This window comes from Dendropsophus ebraccatus, chromosome 2 (assembly GCF_027789765.1).
Source record: "Dendropsophus ebraccatus isolate aDenEbr1 chromosome 2, aDenEbr1.pat, whole genome shotgun sequence".
Classification (NCBI taxonomy): domain Eukaryota; kingdom Metazoa; phylum Chordata; class Amphibia; order Anura; family Hylidae; genus Dendropsophus; species Dendropsophus ebraccatus.
The window spans coordinates 139,157,985-139,176,973 of NC_091455.1; the positions used below are offsets into that span (position 1 = coordinate 139,157,985).

The 18,989-nt window shown below is 40.6% G+C and overlaps 1 protein-coding gene across 5 annotated transcripts in view; it reads left to right on the forward strand.

Annotated features, from left to right (window-relative positions):
- Positions 1-18,989, forward strand: part of HECW1 (HECT, C2 and WW domain containing E3 ubiquitin protein ligase 1) — a 270,057-nt gene that overhangs the window by 231,243 nt on the left and 19,825 nt on the right. For all 5 annotated transcript variants that reach the window (XM_069960322.1, XM_069960326.1, XM_069960324.1 and 2 more), the window contains 4 exons: positions 359-468; positions 1,704-1,824; positions 12,618-12,731; positions 15,347-15,499. In XM_069960322.1, coding sequence (XP_069816423.1) covers positions 359-468; positions 1,704-1,824; positions 12,618-12,731; positions 15,347-15,499 — 498 coding nt within the window. The remainder of the gene's footprint in view (positions 1-358; positions 469-1,703; positions 1,825-12,617; positions 12,732-15,346; positions 15,500-18,989) is intronic.

Sequence of the window (18,989 nt, forward strand, 5' to 3'; positions counted from 1 at the left end):
CTCACCAAGAATTGAAGTTTTTGAACAAATAGCTAAAGATATCATTTAATAATAACATGGGACTAGAGATGAGCGAACCTCGAGCATGCTCGAGTCGATCCGAACCCGAACTTTCGGCATTTGATTAGCGGTGGCTGCTGAACCTGAATACAGCCCTAAGGCTATGTGGAAATCATGGATATAGTCATTGGCTGTATCCATGTTTTCCAGACAACCTTAGAGCTTTATCCAAGTTCAGCAGCCCCAGCTAATCAGATGCCGATCATTCGGGTTCGGATCGACTCAAACCCGAACTCGGTTCACTCATCTCTACATGGGACCAATCTACAGCATTCAGATGTTATGTTTTGTTTTTTAGCCTTTTTGAAGAAGACATCATGTCATACATCCCACTCCAAGCAGCCTTCCATCCTGGATACAGCTTTTCCCCACGCTGTTCCCCAGGTTCCTCCCCACAGAATTCCCCAGGTATGCTACTAATTTGTGACTAATGGCTTTTTTATATGTTTTGCTTGACTACGTTTCAACTGTGCTTCTAGTGCGCATTTGAAGGATGCCCCTGCAGTCAAATGTATCCAGAGGCCTCAATTCACCCAACAGAAGCCTTTGTTCTTTTGACCTCTGTCAGACCGGTATATATCAACCCATGCAGTAGCATCTGTAGGCACATAAAGTGATGTTTTTATACATTATTCCTCCAAATTACGATTTATATGACTCACAGATCACTAGAGGCAACTTCTTCAATTCAGTCAAGAGTTGCACTCAGTAACCAAATTAGGTGAGACATCCCATAGTTCAGAGGAAGTTTTTCTTAGAGAATTTATAAATGCAGTGGTCTGTCTGTCATCTCAGAGCCTGGATGTAGCAATGCAGTTCTGGACTGTAATACAGGCTAAATAACTACGTAAGTTTCTTAACGAATATGCAAAATGCTTATAATCTAAACATGAATTGTCAGCTCTGTGCCTAATTTACCCACAGCAAGACAAAACTAGAAGAGGTGTAGTGGACCGTGGTGTTGTATGATATACTGCGAGGAGGTTTAAGGTGGTCATTTACTGAGAGGAGGTATTATTAGATGGGGAGTATTATGTACTTATGGACATGCAGGATCAAACTAATACTACCAAATATAATAACCACCTGGGTGGGATGGGTGGAGTGCACGACCAAGTAGAGGCAGCCACTCCCCCTATCTGGAACACAGGGAAAAAGACAAATTTGGTCAGCTCTCCTACAACACCATTCACACTAGGCAGGAGCATGTTGCTATGGCTGAAATTGCAGACACACTAAAACACAAAAAATGCAACAGTTCACCGCTAATGGCAAGACACATATCTGTTGCATTTTTTGTGTTTTTGTGTGTTTGCAATTTCAGCCATAGCAACCTGCTCCTGCCTAATGTGAATGATGTTCTAGGAGAGCTGACCGGATATTTCTTTTTGTCTATTCAAAAGTATGGCATGGGGCCCAACACTCTCTACTTACAACCGGGAAAGAGCATCTAGCTAAGCCTCTGATACTGTAAACCCGCTTTAGAAAATGCAGCCAAACTGCAGCCACAGATTACATCTATGTCCTAATGCAATCAAAGCAGCAAAACGGCCAAGCATTAAATCAAATCTTCTTGAAAATATCACTGATCAATAGATATTGATAGCTGAAAACATAGTCTAATGTCACATTTTTTTCCTAAGGTTTACAGCGTGCTAGTGCAAGGGCTCCATCCCCATACAGAAGAGATTTTGAAGCCAAGTTAAGAAACTTTTACAGAAAACTGGAAGCAAAAGGATATGGGCAAGGACCAGGGAAAATTAAGTATGTACGGCTTTTATATTTAAAATTAGTTTGTTAAAGTGATTATCCCAATAATAAAATATTACCATTCGTTATCACAAATGCCCCTGAAACTGTGCATATTTCTTCACCAATAACTGCAGGATGTTGCCAATAATCCTACATTCATGAGAAATGTGGGATTGCTGCCTTATTCTTGGGATAAGTGGGAGTCCCAGTAGTTGGAATACTACCTTTTGGATATTTATTCCCAAACCCTGTGGATAACTTAAAGTGTCAATTTTACTATTTTGATACAAAATTGATATATTGTGGGTTTTTAAAGCGACTCTGTATGCACAATCTGCCTCTCAAAACCACTTGCACCTTCAGATAGCTGCTTTTAATCCAAGATCTGTCCTGGGGTTCATTTAGCAGGTGATGCAGTTATTGTCCCCAAAACAACTTTAAGGCTGGGTTCACACTACGTATATTTCAGTCAGTATTGTGGTCCTCATATTGCAACCAAAACCAGGAGTGGATTAAAAACACAGAAAGGATCTGTTCACACAATGTTGAAATTGAGTGGATGGCCGCCATATAACAGTAAATAACTGCCATTATTTCAATATAACAGCAAATATTTGCCATTAAATGGCGGCCATCCACTCAATTTCAACAATGTGTGAACAGATCCTTTCTGTGTTTTTAATCCACTCCTGGTTTTGGTTGCAATATGAGGACCACAATACTGACTGAAATATACGTAGTGTGAACCCAGCCTTAAACTTTTAAAGGATTGTGACACCCCTCCATCCCTCCTCCCCGCCCTCCTCATCATTAGAAATGCCCCTGAGCAGAACTTCTCCTATTCCTCACTCGTCTGAACACTGCACAGGTGCCCTAACGATGCAACACATGTACAGTATTCAGACAGGTGATGAATAGTAGAAAACCTGCCTGGAGTATTCCTAATGGAGAAGAGGGCAGGCGGGAGGGACGGAGAGGCATTGCAAGCCTAATGCACACACTCTAGGCCACGCCAATTTAACACAGGGCTGCAAGTTTAAAAGTTGTTTTTTAGGACAATAACTACATCACCTGCCGAACAGTGGTTTGCGGAGGGCAGATTGTGGGTACAGAGTCACTTTAAACAACCTTGGCTATCACAGAGGAGTATGTAAAGTGTTTTAGAAAGTGTTGAGAGCCTCTAGCAAGATATCCTACAATAAATATATGTTACTGGTACTTTATTACTTAGGACTGCATAAAGCAGGGCTGTGTACATGCATGAGCTCTGCGGCTACCTGGTATGAAGTCACGTGGCCTTTGTGTACTGCTGTGCAGGCTTCATCAGTGTTGTATGTTAAGATATTCTCCCTAGAAGCAAGTCCACATTCTGAGATACTATTTGTACAAATACTTACAGAGAAAAGACTACAAAACACCCTTGAAGATTGAATTCAAATCTTTGATTTATTCATTCATGTTAGCGTACAATAGAGTTCTGCTTTCCCACGGAGCCTCAATCACCTGAAATATGTGAATATAAACCTATTGTTTAAGTACTGCAAAAGAGTAATAGCAGAGCACCACATACGGTGAAACAGCACAGCATACTGACCATAATGTCTGTAAGTAACAATGCTCACCTTGTGTGCAAAGGTAGATACAGGGTAATAATTACCTTTTAGGAGATCTGGAGCTGCAGCCACCTAAAATGTAAGATCTCAAATGAAATCTTCTGTATCTGTCACCAGCAATTGTCTCCAAACATTTCTGAGCACTGAACTCTTAAATGTTTAGCGGCCCTATAGAGAATAAATGGAGTGCCAGCAGTGCATGCATAGCATGCACCATTTATTCTAGGGACAATTTTGGCCTCATTCACACCATTTTGTCCAGACTCAAAGACTGCCTGCTCAGCCAATCACTGCACTGTCCCGCCACAGCCAGTGATTGGCTGAGTGGACTATCAGTATGCCAGGACCCAGAGACTGGCGCACCGGAGGAATGAGAGTGGCGTAAACATTGAGTCTTTATTATTTCAACCTGCCCGGCATAGAATTAGTTAAAGAAACTAGCTACTACATTCTCACAGCAGAAATAAAATCCGCAGCAAAAATGCAAGGCTGTCAAGTATCGCAAACAATTTGCTACGATATGCGCAGTGTCAAATCCGCTGCTGACACCCTTAGGCTATGTTCACACGTTTTTTTCCCATCTGTTTTGGAAAGAAGAAATAACGTCTGTCATTTTGAGTTTAAAATGATGTCCGTCACTTCGCTGCTTGACTGTCCGTCAGTGCAATGACAGCTGTTGGTACTCTTGGCTAGATGGACTAATTGGCCTTTGGGTGTGTTTTTAATTGAAAGTGTCTTTCCATTGAATTTAATAGTAATAACAGAGAAAGATGGGTGAAGAAAGGAAAAACTGTTTGTGAACAACTAAAAATTAACATCCAGTGTTTGCAAAAGACGTGTGAAAATCACATGATTATTATTTTGACGTGCGCCAAGACAACGTTCATCCCATAGACTTCAAAGCATTGTATTGGAGTCAATTACATGGCGGCAATAATGGACGTCTTTTTAAAGGCAGACGCCTTTTTTCTATTTTTTTGATCTTGTGTGAACATAGCCTAAAGCTGTTTTACTGGAATAAAGTATCACTATACTTTTTAGCATTTTAAGGCCCCCAGTAAAGTAAAAGTTGGTCATATTCAGTTATGGCATTTAGTCTATAGGGTGTGTGTACTTCTAGCCAATTTCCCATTTACTTCAATGGAGTGCATCATTACATTGAAATTACATCCGTATTTTTACCTTAAAATTACGGCAGGAATTTGGTAATATTTTACTGTGTGAGAACTTAGCCTAAAGTAATACTAACAGCAAGGAAGACTCTAGCCTGCTCTTATATTCCAATAGAGCACAGGACGCTGAAATTGAAGGTAGTTCTCTTATGTTGATCCTCATGGTAACTTTCAGTGAATCATTTGGTAAATTAAATGTAAATTTGGTGTGGGGTTGGTACACTGGGGACGGTACTACAGCCCTCATTGCATCCATATACCCCACCTACCCGCTGTCCTATTTTGAATATTCATCCAGCGCTCTGCGCTCTGAGCGCCCAGATTGACGTAACTGCAGAGGACCGCTTCAATATTCATAAGAAGGCATATCAGATGGGACAGGTCAGTGCACATTTTGAGGACTGTAGTACCACCCCCCCCCCCCCCCATTGTACCCTACCACCGCATCTACATATTAATAAAATTAAACATTTTAAATATGGCGCTGTGGACGTAGGCAAGAAAACTACACTCTCTGTGTCCTCAGCCCTATGTAAAAATGATGCCAGATTGGATTCTTCTAACCTGCTGTTAGTTTCCCATTAAGCACTTTAATGTTGCCAGGGGTGGTATATGCAGCTTAGTGTTGCTGGTAGAGATGTTGCTTTATGAGTACTCAGTTCAATTATCCTAGACTTTACTGAAGAGAACCCCCACATATTTGTTAAAGGGGCAGTGCGGCGGTAAACAATTATTCACAGAATAACACACATTACAAAGTTATACAACTTTGTAATGTATGTTATGTCTGTGAATGGCCCCCTTCCCCGTGTCCCACCACCCCCACCCATGTACCCGGAAGTGTGGTGCGCTATACATACCAATCGCGGCTGAGCATCTGATGACGCTGAAGAGGGCGGCCGGCACTCAGGACGCTCGGAGGGATTCGGCCGGCCCGGCCTTCCGAAGACGACATAGCAGACTGAAGATCGGAGACGAGTCGGCACGTGACAGGTATGTATAGCGCACCACACTTCCGGGTACACGGGTGGGGATGGTGGGACACGGGGAAGGGGGCCATTCACAGACATAACATACATTACAAAGTTGTATAACTTTGTAATGTGTGTTATTCTGTGAATAATTGTTTACCGCCGCACTACCCCTTTAAACTCTGGTGTACTTTACTTTTTTTTGCAGTTAAGTTGCTGTAGGACACCCAAAAAAGCGCATGCAGAGAAAAAAATGTTTGTGTCATGTAAAGCTGTTTTAGCTGTGTTTTTTTTCTTTTTTACAGCAAAGCTTATAGAAAAACACTGGATGAAACACTGTAATTAGAGAATGGTGAATTTTGCAGAAATCATTAAAGTGTCACTGTCGTTATAACTTTCAAAATCTAAATCAACAGTAGATGTGATATAAAGCAAGCTTAAAACATCATTTTTTGTTGTTGTTATCATGCTGTAAAACAAAGCTATACTTGCCAGAGATCCAGGTCCAGTCTCCTGAAGGCAGATTTTCAGTCTTGTACTGGTTAAATAAAAGAGACTAAACACATGGGGGGGACATAAATGAAAAGGCGTTAATGCCTTTTTTAGGTGTAGATGGGGCAAATCGGCGTAAAAGTATTCGCAAACTGTATTTTTGCCCCATCTGCGCCACGCGTTTTACACTCTGAAAAAAAATAGTCAGAACACAGGAAGTGCATTTTTTTCCATGAGAACTAAAAAATAATGAATATGCACACTAATATTGCAAACTTGCTTTATATCACATCTACTGTTGATTTAGGTTTTTAAAGTTATAATGACAGGTACACTTTTAAGACTAAAAATACCCAAAGGCAATGAGAAACCTCAAAAAAGGATGTTCTTTATTAGCATGTTTAATAATGAACTATACGTATCACCTACAACTCAAAAGCACAGTCTAAGGCTATGTTCACACAACCTCTCTTTTCAGCCGTATTTTAGGATGGCATAATTTTGAAGTAAAATTTTTTGCTGAAATTTTTTTTCTATATTCACAGATAGAAAAATAAAAGCTGAGTGTTTAGACCCGTACTGATTGGGAGTACAAGTGGGGAGAAGACATAAGTTAGAAAAAAAAGTCGGGCTTATAATTAAAGTCTCAGACCTGGACCAATTAAAAGTTTTCATATGTCCATATGACATTAAAAAAGTTTTTTGTAAGGCTATGTTCTCACTACAGAAACATGCCTTCATTTAACCCCTAGGCGACCCTGGATATACCCGTACGTCCAGGGCCGCCTCCATGTGTTCAGAGCAGGGCCGCTTGTCGGCCGTGCTCTGAACCATCGCGGTCCTGGGTGCCACTCGTAACGCGGGACCGCGGCTATTAGCGGGCATGCCCGCTAATAAAGTAATTATTACTTGATGCAGCCGTTCCCCGGTAACTAGTGGGAAGGATCTCTCCTCCTGGACGTTGTCCCGGAGCAGCGATCCACACATCTTACCCTGTCCATTACCCCTTCCGTAATGGCGCTGATCCCGGCTCGGCACTCGATTGCTTCCGGCTGAAGCAGCCGGAAGCAATCAATGTGCCTATCTCATCGATCTATGATGCATATCTATGCAGCATAGATCTCAATGAGAGATCAGTGCACTTATACTAGAAGTCCCCCAGGGGGGCTTCTAGTATAAGTGTAAAAGTAAAAATAAAAGTGTTATTAATAAAAGCCCCCACCCCTAATAAAAGTCAGAATCACCCCCCTTTTCACATGTTATAAATAAAAATAAATAAATAAATAACTATTAATTTATGACTTTCCTAATCCCTCACGGTTAACGGCGTAAGCGCAAAAAAATCCCAAAGTGCAAAATTGCACATTTTTGGTCACATCAAATCCAGAAAAATTGTAATAAAAAGCGATCAAAAAGTTGTATATGCGCAATCAAGGTACCGATAGAAAGTAAACATCATGGCGCAAAAAATGACACCTCACACAGCCCCATAGACCAAAGCATAAAAGCGCTATAAGCCTGGGAATGGAGCGATTTTTAGGAACATATATTTTTTAACAATGGTTTGAATTTTTTACAGGCCATCAGATACAATGAAAGTTATACATGTTATATATCGTTGCAATCGTACCAACTTGAGGAACATGTATAACAAGTCAGTTTTAACCCAGGGCGAACGGCGAAAACCCCCCCCAAATAAAAGAAATGCGTTTGTTTGTTTTTTAAATTTCACCACACTTTAAATTTTTTAATGGTTTCGCAGTGTACTTTATGACAAAAATTCAGCCTGTCATTGCAAAGTACAATTAGTGGCACAAAAAATAAGGGCTCATGTGGGTTTCTTGGTGAAAAAATGCAAGTGCTATGGCCTTTTAAGCACAAGGAGGAAAAAACGAAAACACAAAAATTTAAACCCTCTAAGGGTTAAAGGCAAAAGAAGGCAGTCTATTAATGATGATGACTGCAAATAAATGTTCATAAACAATTCAATTAAAGGCTGCCTTTTTCCATTAAATGAAGGCACGTTTCTGTAGTGATAACATATCCTTAAGCTGTGTTTTTCCAATTTTTACTGAAATAGCTACTTTATGTGAGATAACAAAAAGTGGAGATTTTTCTACTTGAGCCTAAAGCAGTATGTGTGTTATTTATCATAGAGCTGATACTCACCATGTTGAGCCGCATGCTTTAGGTTGACTGATATTTTGCTGATTGACTGTGACCTGGTCTACTTTACGAGCAGTTTTTGTTCTTTATGTCGACCTTTGGCAACCCTAAAGGCTTTAAATCAGACAACTGAGGTTAAGATAATATTTATTGAGCTTTTATCAAACTGCTCTCAACTACAGTCATTCTCCAAGAAACTCTGGAAACCGTGCAGATGACTCCCTAAAGCACAATAATTTTTATGACTAAGTCGGAGAAATTTGACTGAACTGATCCTCAGGAGACCTTGCGAGTTATAAATATTTTGACCTTGTTTTTGTGAAGGAACTTGTAAAGATTAATGCACTGTACAAAGACGATACCTGACACAATAGGTTCTTTGTGTGCCTACCCTGTCATTCATTATTATTGTAGATAGTTCGTTTATGTGTACGTCAAAAGCATCTCACCTTGCTGGAAAAGTAGCATACAGTATGTTTAGTAGCAAAGAAGAGACTTGTATATACTTTTGAATTTATGGTCTTTTATACATCAAATACACATATGTTATAGAACCATTTCTTGTTAGGAGTTTACAATGAGAATTGATGTACATATTAATAGTGGGTCCACACTGTGGTTAGTCAATGGAAGTGGTCAGTGAAATAGAAGTAGGTGATAATGATAGTGGATGATTTTCCCCCTAAGGAGTGTGGTGGTTCGCAAAATGTAGTATTAAAAGAATAAAATCTTTTTGTCTATAACAGTGGTGTCAAATTCAAATACACAGTGGGCCAAAATAAAAAAATTGGATTAAGTTGCGTGCCAACCTTGATAATTATTGAAGCGCAAATGCGGCGGTCCTGTCACTGTCAGTGGTGTGCCTCTCCCAGCACTGTGCACTATGATAAATGACATGATATACTGCTATGATATGATTAAACCCCAACTCATGTAATAGCCAACCCCCCAATATTGCCCCATGTAGTAGCCAACCCAACCAAAATTGCCGACATAGTAGCCAGCCCTCCCAGTAGTGCCCAAATAGTAGTCAGTCCCCCAAGTGTCCTATATAGTAGCCAGCCCTCCAAAATAGTCTCCTATAGTAGCCAGCCCTCCCCAATAGTCTCCTACAGTAGCCAGCCCTCCCCAATAGTCTCATATAGTAGCCAGCTCTCCCTTGTAGTCTCATATAGTAGCCAGCCCTCCCATATAGTCTCATATAGTAGCCAGCCCCCCCATAGTCTCTTATATAGTAGCCAGCCCTCCCCTGTAGTCTCATATAGTAGCCAGCCCTCCCCTGTAGTCTCATATAGTAGCCAGCCCTCCCCTGTAGTCTCATATAGTAGCCAGCCCCCCATAGTCTCTTATACAGTAGCCAGCCCTCACCTGTAGTCTTATATAGAAGCCATCCCTCTCCCATAGTCTCTTATATAGTAGCCAGCCCTCCCCATAGTCTCTTATATAGTAGCCATACCTGCCCCGTAGTCTCTTATATAGTAGCCAACCCCTCCACAGTCACTTATATAGTAGCCAGCCCCTCCATAGTCTCTCATATAGTAGCCAGCCCTCCCCAATAGTCTCATATAGTAGCCAGCCCTCCCCATAGTCTTATATAGTAGCCAGCCCTCCCCATGGTTTCATATAGTAGCCAGCCCTCCCCATGGTTTCATATAGTAGCCAGCCCTCCCCCATAGTTTTGTTTATAGTAGCCATGGCAGGCCAGATGTAATTCAAACTCTGAATTATCTGGAGGGCCAAAAATAATGGCCAGAGTTTTACATGACTGGTCTATAACATGCTTTTGTCTTTTGAGAAAGTGTGACTAACGTTAATCCATAAAGTCATAGGCAGGTTTCCTGTGTGGTTATTTTACTGAAAGGGCTCCTACTCCTACTAAGCAAATGGTGGTGTGAAGAATGAGGTTCTAAATATGCATTGTACAGCTCGTATTAACTTTTTTGTTAACCTGGACAAATGTTTCTTAATAGTTTTCTTTTCTAGCTTTTATTTTACATGAAAACATTGGAAAAAAAGCTGTGAGGTAGCGATGAAACTGTGCTATATTCTGTGATTTTATGGGGGGACTTACTAGGTGATTTACTAACCAATCTTATTTTAGAGGAAGCATCTGGAGTATCTATTAGCCATTAGCTTCAGGAGAAGGTGCTAAATAATAAAGTGTGGACGATGGTCTCTGCTGCAGTGTTGGTCTTCTACCTATTGCACAGTATTTCACTTGTTACTTGTGAACAGGTACAGCTGGATTTTGAATTAACTCAGCAAAGTAATGTGTCTCTCTCTGTCCACATCTTTAATTTAGGCTAAAAACAAAAAAAAAAGCCAAACTGTCATATCCAGCCTAGGGTCTGAGGGGTGGTGCGATGGTGGTACAGAAGTTTTCTCTTGAATTACTTTGTCTTGTTCAGGGGTTTCTGTTACCCATTACTGGCAATCAATATAAGATAAATAATTATGTTATATCAACATTTTTAATCACAACATGATTCGTCATAGATGTAATTTTTCAAGATCCGGTGCACCATGGAAGAAACCTTACTAGATAACAATGCTCCCAAATGGATGGAGCATACATGGCCAGTGGATTTGGCTGCATACAGTGCTTGTAATAAAGCCTGTAGGAGCAGGGTGGAGGCAAGGCAGCTTGCCTGACCATACTATTGGACTGTAATCTGGCTTTCAGGGGGAGCAGCTATAAATCATGTTGCAAATTTTTTTTTACTTATCCAGGCAACAGTCTTTAGTAGTCGTCTTCAGACATGGTTAGGCAGGTTGCTTAGATGTTATGGTTTTACTGGCTGCCAATCTCCTGCCTGCTCGTTGAAAGATGTTGAAACTTGATGTCTTCTTCCCTCTTTCTCTCTCAAGACCACAGTACATGTTATACTCAATGGTAGGGGGAGAGGCCAGACTGAGCCCAACAGTGTCTTTCTAATGAAACCACCACCTGTCTCTGGCACTATGCAGGTCTCCCACTAGTGTCTAGGCCCCTCAGACTCTCTGTGGCCACTGAAGGGATGGCCAGTGGGGCGAGGCAGAGGAGGAGCGAGCAGAGAGGTGGATTAGGTGGGCAGAGTTAAGGATGGATTTAAAGGGAACAAGGATGTTATATAAAAAGGCCAGAGAGGAGGATGTTGCAGTAGTTTTTAAGGTGGTAGCGGCAGGAGGTAGTAAGGGCCTGGAAGTGTGGTTTTAGTTAGAGAGCAGAATCGAAGATGACCCCCAAGGCAACAGACATGTGGGAGACGGCAGATAGCAGTTAATTGACAGATTATTATGGGGAAGTGGGCGTGGAGCAAAATAGGGGAAATGTGATGTTTTGTATGTTTTGTCCATTTTTGTAAAGTGGGAGAAGAAGAAGAAGGATATAGCTGCTAGACACTCTGAGACACTGAATGTGCAGTTGGAGAGGTAAGATGAAATCCAGGAGAGGAACAAGCCTGTAATGCCACAGGATAAAACGTTTTGTAGGAGTAGGGATTTGACAACTGTGTCAGAGGCAGAGGATAGATCAAGGAGATAGAGCACAGAGCAGTTTCCATGGAATGGTAGGGGAAAATTCCAAATTTTAGGTGGTCATAAAGAGTCTTTATTGTTGATAGCCCATAAAACCAACACGTAAGTACAGACAGAAGTCCCAGTGCTTTCCTATGCGTTTCAGGTTATACACCTTTAGCCATGACTGAAGGTGTGTAACCTGAAACGCGTAGGAAAGCACTGAGACTTCGGTCTCTACTCACTTGTTGGTTTTATAGGCTATCACCAATAATGACTTTTGTATCTTCCAAGCGATGCTTATTTGGATGTCACTGTAACCTCAGTGGAGAGGTGGATCATGTGCAGAAACTTTGTATGAATGGTGAGCTGGTTACATTTTTGTTTGACTAAGCTGGACAAGGAGCCAGGGTTTAGGGATTTTTGAGAATGGGTTTGATGGTTGCATGTTTATATAAAGAAGATAAGAAGCCAGGGATTAGTGAAAGATTGAAAAGATGAGTTAGCCCTGGGATAAACACTGTGGTAGTGTGCTCAGGACTTTGATGCACATAAGTGTAAAAAAGTATATTTCCAATAGGTGCATTTATGCAAGAGTAATATCCTGAACTACTACATTTTTTGCATTTTATAATAGACTTTTACATTCATACATTGGTTCCTAGAAATGGATGTTCCCTTTTGTCTAAGAACATAGCTTCCATTTTTATTCTTCCTGTATTCTAGCGTTATATTCTAGTAGTTATTAGTATTATTTTTCATCTAATATTCATGAGCTTTTGTAAGTTATGTGTACTGGTTTTCATTATGATATCCATATGTTCTTGCAGGTCATTGTTATGGTTTACAATTCAAATATTGTTGGATAAAGTGATTTTTCTTTGCACTTATTATAGGCTTATTATACGCCGGGATCATCTTTTAGAAGGCACATTTAACCAAGTTATGGCATATTCACGCAAAGAGCTTCAAAGAAACAAGCTATACATCACATTTGTAGGTGAAGAAGGGTAAGTGCAGAGCACATTTAAAGAGACAGTCTGTAAGAAAGTATTATTATATAGAGTGCAAACATGTATTATGTTATGTGAAATTCTTAATAACATTCATGTAGATTATATGAAATATTTTATAGTAGAGTTTTACCACATGAATCTGTGTACTTATTAACCACACATATATTCTCCTTGATTCTGTTGGGGGCCTGCACATTACATTTAGCCAGGGGTATGTACAGCCATATACTAATACAGGGCTCTCTTAGATTAGGCTTATTTTTATTCTATGTTCCCTGCTTTTTGCCAGTTATTTCAGCTGACTAGGAAAAGGTTTACAAAATATTGCCAAAATATTCTGATACCATACTGCTCCTGCTCCTTTATCATTGAGAGAGAAAAGAGTTAATACTATTCAGAAAAGGCAACTGCACCCTCCATTACTGCTTTGATCTGGGCCCCACAGCAGAGACATGTAGGCTTCATGGGCTCCTCCTCTCTTAACTACCAGTACCATTAGGGACCCAGACCATTGAGTTGTCTGTATTAAATGGGTACTATGGAGAAGAACATGGTTTTTTTTCACCCTATATGTGACCATAAACTGTGGGTGGGTACACAGCAGAACCCAGAAGGGAGGAACACCATTTTTATTGCAGATTTAGCAAAAATGGTTTTAGGACACCATATGTAATTGCAGTGCCCCATTTAAAAAATACATAGTTTTTTTACTTACATTCTCACTTCCGTTGACTAGCAGCAGTAAGGGGCGACATGGCCACCTAGGTTTGCGTCAGAAACTGCAGGGCTCCAAGCCCTGCAGTTCCTGATCCCTTGCAGCACAGCACTATACACAGCAGGGTCTTGTTCCCCTTGTTGGATGATCTCTGACACTTGTTGGATGATCTCTGACACTTTCACAGACCAATTAATGGCTAAATAAGCACTCCTAGGAACGCTTGTTACCGTCAACTGACCCACGTAAACGGGCCTTAGGACAATTTTCCGTGCATGATAACACTGTATATAAAAGTCATACAGCTACCGAATAACAATAATATTTAAAGAGCAAATAATATCCCTATACATACATACAGAGCAAATAATATCCCTATACATATTACTGTTATTGACCAAATCCTGTATAGAGGGACCAAAATTACCAATAATACCAGTAAACAAGAGGCAGATATTGCTGCAACACCATGACCATTACTATTAACACTATACTGTTACTGTCCAAATCCAATACACTAAAACCAATAAAACCGACAAGCAGTTTACAAATGATAAATACTACCACCACATAATAGCTAATACCACTACATACTGACTAATACCAACACTGTGCCCTTTTCATTTTCTTCTCCATCCGTCCAAGGCCATTATGAGAACTTCTCCAAGCCAAGACTCATTTCAGCAGAATCTGATAAAGACAAAGCAATAATTCCCCCTTCTGTGCCCAGAAATACCAATACTCCCCTCTCCTGTGCCCCCTGGTAGTAATGATCCCCCCTCCTGTGCCCCTATTATTGATGATTCCCTTCTCCTGTGCCCCCAGTAGTAATAATACCCCTCTTGTGCCCCCTAGTAGTAATAATTTCTCTCCTGTGCCCCAGTAGTGATGACCGCCTCTTCTTCCCCCAGCAATGATGACCTGGCCCTCCTGTGCCCCCCAGTAATGATGATCTGGCTCTCCAGTGTTCCACTCTTGTATCCTCCAGTAGTGATGATACTCCCTTGTGCCCCCAGTAGTAATAATCTCCCCTCCTGTACTTTCCCCAATCTCCTTCTACAATGAAATAAAAAACAGGTCTACTCACCTCTCCAGTTGCTGCCATGCTGCTGTGCCCTGACTGATGCCTGTTGCAGGCTGCTTGCCAATCTCATGGAGCAGTCTGTGTCATGCAGACTTCACTAGCTGCTCCAGATCACTTCTAGATTGCAGACCTAATGCAGCCTGTGGTTTAGGAGTGAAAGACACAGAGCAGATTGTAAAAAAAAAAAACATTTCTTACTGTTTAGGTGCCGCTTTAAGCATTGAACCATGGGTGCCTAGTGGCAAATACGGCTCTGTCTATAATGTGAAACATAATGTAGCAAAAGTTAGAAGAATGTGCAAGTAAAGTTACACAGTTAGGGTGCTTTCACACACACCGGATCCGCAGCGGATTTTACAGTGCAGATTTAATGCTGTGTTCATTCATTTAGTAAAATCCGCTGCGGATCCGGTAGGTGTGAAGGCACCCTTAGGCTGCATTCCCACGTTCCGTGATCCTGACGGATCACGGACGTGAAATGCATGTACCGGAGTCCCCCCACGCCCGGACAGCATCTGTAATTAGATGCTGGGAGCGGGGGAGACTGTATTCATAAGCGCTGCGCTGTAGTAACAGCACCGAGCGGCTGCTTCATTACAGCGCGGCGCTTATAAATACAGTCTTGCCCGCTCCCAGCATCTATTTACAGATGCTGTCCGGCCGCGGGGGGGACTCCGGTACATGCATTCCACGTCCGTGATCCGTCAGGATCACGGAACGTGGGAATGTAGCCTTAGAGGAAAATTATGTTTACTATCACTTAGCATCAGGAGTGCAATACTGACATGAGTACTGTTTCTTTTATTTCAGGTTAGATTACAGTGGACCATCACGAGAGTTCTTCTTCCTTCTTTCTCAGGAGCTCTTCAATCCATATTATGGCCTATTTGAGTATTCAGCAAATGACACATACACAGTGCAGATTAGCCCAATGTCTGCATTTGTGGAAAACCATCTTGAATGGTGAGTATTTTTTTAAAACCAATTATTCTTCTACGCAAATTTATTATTTTCCTACAATTTGGCAATAAAAGGTCCTGATAGATCCTAAGTTATATGTCTTTTTAGAAGAGTCTACTAAACAAATCTTTAAAGTGGCTGTTAATTATATATTAACCCTTTGAGGACCAGGCCCAAAATGACCCAGTGGACCGGAGAAATTTTGATCTTTGCGCTTTCGTTTCCCCCCCCCCCTTCTAAGAGCTCTAGCACTTCCAGTTTTCTATCTACAGGGCCATGTAATGGCTTGTTTGTTACAGGAATAGTTGCACTTTGTAATGGGGTCTTTCATTTTACCATAACATGTATGACGGAATCCCAAATATAATATTTATGAAGATATAAATAGGTGAAATCGTAAAAAAGAATGCAATATGGTAACGTTTGGGGGGTTCCTGTGTCTACGTAATGGACTATATGGTAAAAGCGACATGATACTATTACTCTATAGGTCAGTCCGAACACAACCATATGCAGGTTTAGGGTATAAACCCACACACCGTATACGCAGCAAATACGCAGCAGATGTGATGGTGAAGATTTGATGCTGTGTTCAGTTATTTATATCTAATCTGCTGCGTATTTGCTGCGTATCGCAGTAGTAAATACGCTGCATATACGGTGTGTGGGTTTATACCCTTACACAGATTCTCTAATGTTATATATATATTTTTTTTGCCAATTAAATATTAATAAAATGGGCCTATTGTGACGCTTATAACAGTTTTATTTTTTCACCTACGGTAATGTATGGGGTGTCATTTTTTCCGCCATGATCTCTAGTTTTTATTAATACCATATTTGTGAAGATCGGACGTTTTGATCACTTTTTAATAATTTTTTTCTATATATATAATGTAACATAAAATCGGTAATCCGCTCACTTTTTTCCCTCTTTTCGTCTACGCCGTTCGCAATGACGCTTGCTATATTTTAATAGATTGGACAATTACGCACGCTATGGTATATTATATGTTTATTTATCTATTTTTGTTTTATTTATATAATGGGAAAGGGGGGGTGATTTAAACTTTTATTGGGGGAGGGGTTTTGGGGTAGTGTATTATTGATTTTTACCTTTTTTTTTACACATTTGAAGTCCCTTTGGGGGACTTGTACATACACTACTTTGATTTTTATACTGATCATTGGTATGCCATAGGCATAGCATTGATCAGTGTTATCGGCGCTCTGCTGATTGAGCCTGCCTGTGCAGGCTCAGTGACCAGTGCGCTGATCGGACCACACGGAGGCAGGTAAGAGACCTCCTGCGGTCCCCCTGTCACTTACACTTAAAAGCCGCGGCTGCGCTGCAGCATGTCATTAACGGTGAGGTGGCGGCTGCTGATTGCAGCCGGCCCCCACCTGCTATGAAGCTTAATAGCTCAGGACGTACCGGTACGTCCAGGGTCTTTTGGGGACAGACTTCGCCTAGGGGTTAATAGTTTGGGCATTTACGCACATGGCAATACCAAACAAGTTTATTTATTATTATTTATAACATGGGAAAAGGGGGGGTTATTTAAACTTTTATTAGGGGAGGGGGCTTTTTATTAATAACAACACTTTTTTTTTTCTTTTACACATATACTAGAAGCCCCCCTGGGGGACTTCTAGTATAAGCACTCTGATCTCTCATTGAGATCTATCCTGTATACTTATACAGCATAGATCGATTGTGTAGTATTTCTGGGGCCATTGTTGTCATGTTCTTAATAAGACACTCCCTCAGAACATCCTTCAAATATGTTAAATGCTGGTATGCAGATGTCTAGTATGCCAGTTTTTATTATTAGCTAGCCTACAGGGTAGGGAGGTTCACCGCTGCCTGTATACAGTTATAAACTACAGCTATAATTTTACAACTAACACGATCGATCCATATAACAGAGGTGTGAATGCAGACATAATTTATCACAGGAGTTGCACAATTGCTAATCTCTACTCAGGCTTCTACATCTAATATATTGCTAAGATTCCAGATTCTTTTGCAGTTATGTGACTGTCTTTTTGAACTATTAAGTAACTTCATTGTAATATAATTTCTCTAATTATTAGAAGGGAACTGAATGGTTGTATACAATCTAAGCATAAGTATAAAATAAAACACAAAATGTGTTATCATTTTTATATCATATCTGTAGCCATACAATGTCATCATTTGTGTGTTATTTATGACTTAAAAACACCTACACATTAGTTTTGTTCCTGGCATGATACGTGGCTCTAATTTCCAGCCATGCACACTAAAAAGCAGCTGTGGGACAAACACAATCCAGCCAGTGTTCTCTGAGACAGTCATTCTCCATAGACCTTCTGTTGGCAGTATTGCTCTGTTCACCTGACATTCTTATGTCCAATAATTCAAGCAGTGTGTCCATTTGTGATCATTCGTCAAAGCAAACATATAAGGTTTAATTGCCCCTAAGCTCATATGTCATCATTACCTGGTATGGCAAGATCTACAGTACACTGCTTATATGCTGGGGTCAGGAGAATTGCCTGACAGCTAGCACACTGACCTTAAAGTCATAAATCATTCTATTTAACATAGGGAAAGCCAGATTGGCTCATTAATTCACAAGAGCACATAATTAGTGCTTTATGTACCACCTAAGGTTTTCCAGAAGTATTGGCGGCTGTTCAGACATGTTATCAAAATATTTTATAGTACTTTACAGGTAGTTTACTTTATACTATGTACTGCTAAAGCACATACAGCTCATATGTTATTATTAACCTAAGTACTTGAAATTATCTAAATATTGGAATATACATAAGGAACCCCTGTTATGAAACTATTGAAGATAATTTCACTTAAGCTAGTTAAAGGGGTGGTGTCAAACTATGTCTATAGTGATGCATTATGTTACATTTAACATATTTTAAATATACAAGCATTTCTCTAAATGTATCATTTGAGGGATATAGACTCACTAATCCCCCTCCCCCTTTGTTTGATAACCTGTCGCCCTTGGTTAAGGCCAACCAGGCATCCACTATCATGGGTCCCTCATGCTCAGTTCTGTCGCAGTCACATGATCTATACCATTAGTACTGGCAGTTGGTTTTCACTTTACATGCAATCAAGGGGGATTGTGGGAAAGTGTCTGCACTGGTTTATGGCAACAGCAGGGTCACAGTTTAGAGAGGAAACCAGGAAGAAATCAGATGCTGAAGAAAAATGGTGCAGGGATGTAAGCTTCTTTACATACATGTATGTGGTACACATCTGATTATACAGTCTTTGCTTTGTGACACCACTCCATTAGGCTACACTTAGGGTGTCCATACACACTCAAGTAGCCACCTGTGGTAATACAGTACTGCATTTGTAGTTCCGTACTTGCAACACATCCTTAGCAAATTCTGGTAAAGTAGTAAAAAAAATCCTGGTATTAAAGTATTAAATTGTAAAGGTTTCGCAGCCAGTACAGATAAAGCACTAGATTGT